The 6,110-nt window shown below is 31.5% G+C and overlaps 1 protein-coding gene across 1 annotated transcript in view; it reads right to left on the bottom strand.

The window, feature by feature from the left end:
- LOC106680647 (DNA (cytosine-5)-methyltransferase 3A) overlaps positions 1 to 5,839 on the bottom strand; it is an 18,784-nt gene extending 12,945 nt beyond the window's left edge. Inside the window, exons 1-3 of the mRNA XM_014420513.2 lie at positions 5,771 to 5,839; positions 1,994 to 2,093; positions 1,729 to 1,828 (exon numbers count right to left, since the gene is read on the bottom strand). Of these exons, the coding sequence (XP_014275999.1) occupies positions 1,729 to 1,780 (52 nt within the window). The 5' untranslated portion in view covers positions 1,781 to 1,828; positions 1,994 to 2,093; positions 5,771 to 5,839. The remainder of the gene's footprint in view (positions 1 to 1,728; positions 1,829 to 1,993; positions 2,094 to 5,770) is intronic.
- Positions 5,840 to 6,110: the final 271 nt, after the last annotated feature.

The following is a 6,110-nucleotide window of genomic DNA, read 5'->3' as shown; positions in this document are numbered from 1 at the left end:
AAGTGACCCGCCGTTAACGACTGCAAAAGCAGGATTACATCCAAAAAAGGTTATGCTGTGCATTTGGTGGGATTGGAAAGGTGTCCTTTATTTTGAGCTCCTCCCACCAAACTAGACTTATATAGTTAACTAAAAATTCTGCAGTATACTGTGCCCAGTTGGAACAATTAAAGGCAGCGGTTGAGCAAAAGCATCCAGCATTGGGTAATCGCAAAGGCATAGCTTTCCATCATGATAACGCCCATCCTCATGTGTCTTTGCAGACACATTGGACTGGAAATTATTGGAGTTTGGCTGGGATGTGATTCCCCACCCACCCTATTCACCAGACCTCGCCCCAACAGATTTTCATTTATTTCAGGCCCTTCAAAACTTTCTTAATGGGTAACACTTTAATTTGCTCAAGGACTGCAAAATGCACATAGAGAAGTTCATTGCACAAAAATCTGAGAAGTTCTGGGAGGACGGAATTAAAAAATTATCTGAAAGATGACAACATGTACTGGATCAAAATGAGTCATATATAATTAATTAAAAATATTTACAAGAATCTGAAGTTTTTATTGAAATCAACAGTAAAAAATGTAATGGAATTATTTTACAACCAGATTAATTATATTTCTGACAATCCTAAGTTATTGAACTAAATACTGTACTACTGAATTGCAATGGTTTGAAAAAAAAATCTGTCAAAGTTTTTTGCCACACAGAAGAATAACTTCCTTAAAAGAATATTGATAAATTGGGCTCCCTTTAAGCCAAGTTATGGCAGAACCTCAAAAAACGACACAACTGAAGTCGTTGAGGAGTGTTGCACTAAGCAACATAGTGCCACATGCAATATAGTTTTGGCGTTTGAGTTTAATACCTTCTGCTTGCTATAACCTACATTATATATAATATAATGTTATAAGAGAGGGTGGCTCAGTGGTAAGGCACTGTGTTACAAACTCTAAGGATCTGGGTTCAATTACGGCTAGTGGGAAGCTGTTTCACTGTAGCTGTGTGTCAGCCCTGTGGGTTCATGAGCCCTATGGGGTCCTCCCAACCACATTAAATGGGTACCCTTAATTGAGTAAATATCTGGCGATCGAGGATGATTCTGCCTAAATCACCTCCTTGCATTACCGTTGGTGCTTACTTCCTTATAAAGTACTGCACCTGTGACCTTTCATGGGTTGTAGCAATACAGATTTAATTTATTTTTTAATATAATGTTATATAATATATTATTGCAAAGATATTGTTGAGTTCAGCCGTGAAAAAAAAAAAAAAAACACATGTCACTAAAATAGTAAATGAAATACCTAATGAATAAAATAAGAGTGATAGTAACCATAAAGTACTAGTACAATCTTGAGATATACATTAATTATAAGCTGCTGCCTTCATTAATTACAAAGGAATTTATGGGCTCACAAGCTATACTAAGTATCTGACCACTAGCAGTGGCAAGAGGAGAGGTAATTTAACTTTAAATTGGAACCAGTCATACTAGAAAACTGGGGCTAGGATTTGATCAGAGATAATTGAATTTCTAATGCAGCACCTCTCCAGCCACTATTTCAATCCCTACCCTACACTTATGATGTGTATGAAATTAACTTTTTAACTCCACAAACTGACATTCCCCTAAATAAAACACACATGCTCGCTCATATATACATATATTGACATTTGTTGAAATAACTAATTAAAAAATATTCAAATGATAGGAAGATACAATACCTGCAGATATCCCATCAAATAAAGACAGTACTCGTAAAGCCTTCTTGCTCATTATTCTTGGTTGATTGATTACTAGATTATTTATCAGAGCTGCTGGAAACTTAATGAACAAAAAAAATGATTTTTATATTATTAGCAAAATTGATACACATATATTTTACAGTTTAATATTTATTTATTCTTAACTTATATAATTTTTACACTGTCATCGATATTTTAATCTATTCCAATATATTAGTACAAGCTTGAACAACCAATTACTCACATAAACATAAATCCAGTGTGGTCAGATCAAAGATTGGCCTTCTTATCGCTTTTATACCTTCTTCTCTTGATACTTTTGTAGTTTTAGGCCTTTATCAGGGCTAAGAAAAATAATAGAAACTAGAATAATTATATTGTAGGAAGATAGTCCAGGTGGTGGTCAATAAAGGTATCAAATTAGTAGAAAAAAAATTTATTGTTAACCAACATTTCACCCCACTTTGCAGGGCTATCAGATTGAAAGTTTTCATCTTTGTTTCAATCAGAAAGCCCTGCAAAGTGGGGCCAAACATTAGTTAACGATATGAGAGTAAAATAGCATATATAAAATATAGAAGGTTTAAAGAATCTAAATCTAAAATAGAGAATAATGGTTTGTTTCGGTAAGGGGTAAGGAGATGGAAGGAGGGTTAAGGATCTTCCTAAAGGTGAATAATGAGGAAAATTAGCATTAAACAAAAAAGAAGAGGTAAGATAAAATAAAAACCATAAAAAAGTTCCAAAGATTAACTCAATTTCATAGACTTCATACACTTCTTTCTGACAAAATATTTAAAAAACTGTGAGCTGTCTGTAGCTCAGATGGTTAGACCTAGGTGTACCGTTCTGATATCTGCGGGCGGCACCAGTTCGAATCAGGTCTGGGGGCATCGACTTTTTAATTAAGTGGCAGTCCCACAAAATGAAAAACTTGACCCTCCACCATCGTTAGAATAGGTTGGTCATCTGTAGATTACAAGGCAAACATCACCTTCACTATGGATTGCCATAAAAAAAAAAAAAAAAAAAAAAGAAAAAAAGAAGTACCAAGGACCAGTGAATTCCTCATTTTAGGCGCTGACCTGGCCATCTAAGGGAAGGACTCCGAAGAAAAAGAATTTCTATAAGAGAGTACACACATATGTATGCAAATCGAAAGACTGAGGTTTTCTATTCATTGAGTTAAAAAAAACAGAGTATGAAGATATAGCATATTGGGAGGTATTTTGAATTATAAGGACTTGGAAAAGAAAAATATTAAAGAAGTATTTCCGTCAGAAAGTAGGATACAACTGAGCATATAAGAGAGTGCATGGAAAACTTAAAGATAAATCTTATGATAAAAAATCATATAAAAGAGGATATTGGGTGCTGCAGGTTACACAGAGTTTACCCAATATTTCACTACTTTTGTATCTAAGACTATCCTCAACTTCCAGTCAACTCCAGTGTTTATGATGTTTTATGATTGATGTTACACCAAAATTGCCATTTTCTAGATTGGGGTCAACATTTTTCCCATTTTATTTTATATTTAGCACCAGTACTTGACCAACACTAACAAGGAAAGTCTATGAATGTGGGAACATGGATTTTAATATTATATTTCTGATATTAGGTAAAAAAAAATTATACATATGTCTGAGTCTTGTCAAGTACCCCAAGAGCTAAAAAAAAAATTAATACATTAAAACATTATTATATGCCATTAAATTTGTTTATAGAGTAAAACATAAAAAAAAAAAAAAAAAAAATGTTATTAGTATTAAATGAGTTAAAACTAAAAGACCCCTTCAGCATATTTTAATAACCTAAACAATTTTTTAAAAGGAAAAATAAAGTGAGATTAATTTTTAGGACCCTTTAGAACTCTTAAATGCAACGAAATCAAGAAGTAAGAAATTTTTTCACTTGATTTTGTGGAGGATTTTATTCTGCTAATGTCTAGCATTTACTTGAACATTCATAACTCCTCACAACTTTTTTGATTAAAAAAAATAATTAAAGACCCCAGGTGAACACGTATGAAAAAAAATGTATTTTTTAATTGAATGAATGAATGAAAAATAATATGTATTCTGGGACTAAATCCTCTGAGAACCAAAGCAGTAAACATAAATAATTGCTTATGGCCTAGTGCATAGCGTAAGTACATAAGGTAGTTCTATTTTTAATACTCAAATTGCTTTTAAGCAAATATTACATTTCATCTGAAGATTGTGATTTAAGGAGGTGTCTGATATCTGATGTTTGAAGAGGATAAAGCTACTGTAACATGGTATAGAAGTCAGAGGCGTGCTTGCTGGAAACCCTACAAACAAATCTTATAAAAAAATTCAATAGAAATTTTTATTGTCCTTCAAGTTCATTAGTCAATCCTTCATTTCTATCCTAATAACCTGGCATAAAGGCAACTATAATCAAAATAGTGAGCAATAATAAAGGGGACACGAAACTGAAAAATTTATAAAGGGAAAGCTTTGTGGATCTATGGAACTGAGGATAATAATGGATTTACTGGATATTTCATATATATGAATACTCAAGGATAGGTGTTGGTTGAAGATAACTCCCAAGTTTTATTATGAAGTGGAATGAGTTATGAAGTGGAATACGATTGGTTTATGAGAAAAAGCAAAGGATAATAAGGAAGGAAAAATAGGAAAGGTTTAGAACTGTTGAGAATAACTAGAGAATATATTTTTCTATATTTATCTGAAACCTGATCTCTCGGCCAAGTGAAAAATTCTAATATCATCCTACAGTTTTTGAGATGCGTAGATGAAATTGGCAGGATAGGAGTAGAGATAAATTTACAGATAATCAGCATGAAGATGGTATCAGGAGTGATGGATAAAATTGGGTAAATCATTTACATAAATTGAAAAAAAAAAAGGGGGGATAGTGATAGTATAAGGAACACAACATGAGAGGAAGATGAAGGAAGTTTATCGCACATAACCAAGGTCTATTAATGGTGGGATAAGGAATGGAACCATTATAAATTTCTGTTGGATCAGATAAGTTATGGAATTTGGATAGGAGAATCTCATGATCATCAGAATTATAAGCTTTTGAAGGAGAATTGTCTTTACATGATCCAAATTGTGGGAAAGTTTAAGATCCCAAAACTGCCTAACATATTTTGATAACAATGATAAGATAAGACAGATAATACCAAGAAAAAGGATTGCCTTTGCAAAGCAACACAAAAGGAACATGTGAAAAAAAAGGAAAGATGATACTAAATACTGTATGGGTATTTTTGAAACTAAATAAGGGAACAAACCAAAATAATAAAAATATATTTTCTAAATTTTGAAACTAAAAACTAAAAAAAAGTTTTGATAGTTTTAAAATGTGAACAAAAAGTAAATCTTTAAACATAAGAAAAGGGAATGGTTGATTTTTCTAATTATCTTTTCAAACACTAACTGTATTGCTTTGACCTCTTTACCAAGATTCTTAACTGTATCATTCCTTTGTACATATATAAACTAAAATAGGACCTTTGGCTAAAAATTATTGGTTTATATTAGAACATTTGGCCCATGACAAAATGTACAAGCCAGAGTACAGCCACAAAAGTTATCTATCATGTAATACAAAGAAGACAGTGAGGTGAAGTTTAAATAAATTGTATATGTCAATTATAATGTTTAAATTAAAACATGTTTACTATCCATATGTTTTAACAGACACTGATTTACTTCTGGATGTTTCATTCCCCTCAAAAGACCTTACCTACCATAAACTTGGTATAACTTTCAAATACAAAAAGAAAATTATATGGGTGCATAAAAAAGTTAGGATTCTATGTTTTACAGATTTTTAAACACAGGTTAATTTTTTTTAAAAGTAACTGCATGCAGCAAAATAAGCTTAATTAGGAGGGGAATCAATGTATTTTCAGTTTAAGAATAAATCAGGAAGACAACTAAAATTACTTCATAAAAGAATATTGTTATTATCAATAATTGCTTAGACCAACAAACATATAAAAGCTATAAATACTTACCATGAAATTGCCAGCTCAAAATATTCATTTGACAAATATGATATAACTACGGAGTAACTTAGTATTCGGAAGTTACAAAATGGTTACCTTAGAGGGAAGTTTACATACATGCCAATCAGCCTATTAATGATTAGTAATTTTCGATAGTTTGATATAGCTATTTAGTTTATCATACAAAAAAAAAAAAAAAACATTATTTACAATTATTTTTCAAATCAGTTTCGCTTATTTTTACTTTTTACAATATCATATTATTTTCGATTATTAGATATGTATGTACTTGACAAAAAGTTGAAAGTAGCATTATGTATTAAATTAATTTTAAATAGTCATATGATTT

Source organism: Halyomorpha halys, unplaced genomic scaffold, assembly GCF_000696795.3.
Source record: "Halyomorpha halys isolate HHAL.00 unplaced genomic scaffold, Hhal_1.1 Scaffold273.1, whole genome shotgun sequence".
NCBI lineage: Eukaryota > Metazoa > Arthropoda > Insecta > Hemiptera > Pentatomidae > Halyomorpha > Halyomorpha halys.
This window is presented reverse-complemented; position numbering and strand designations above follow the sequence as displayed.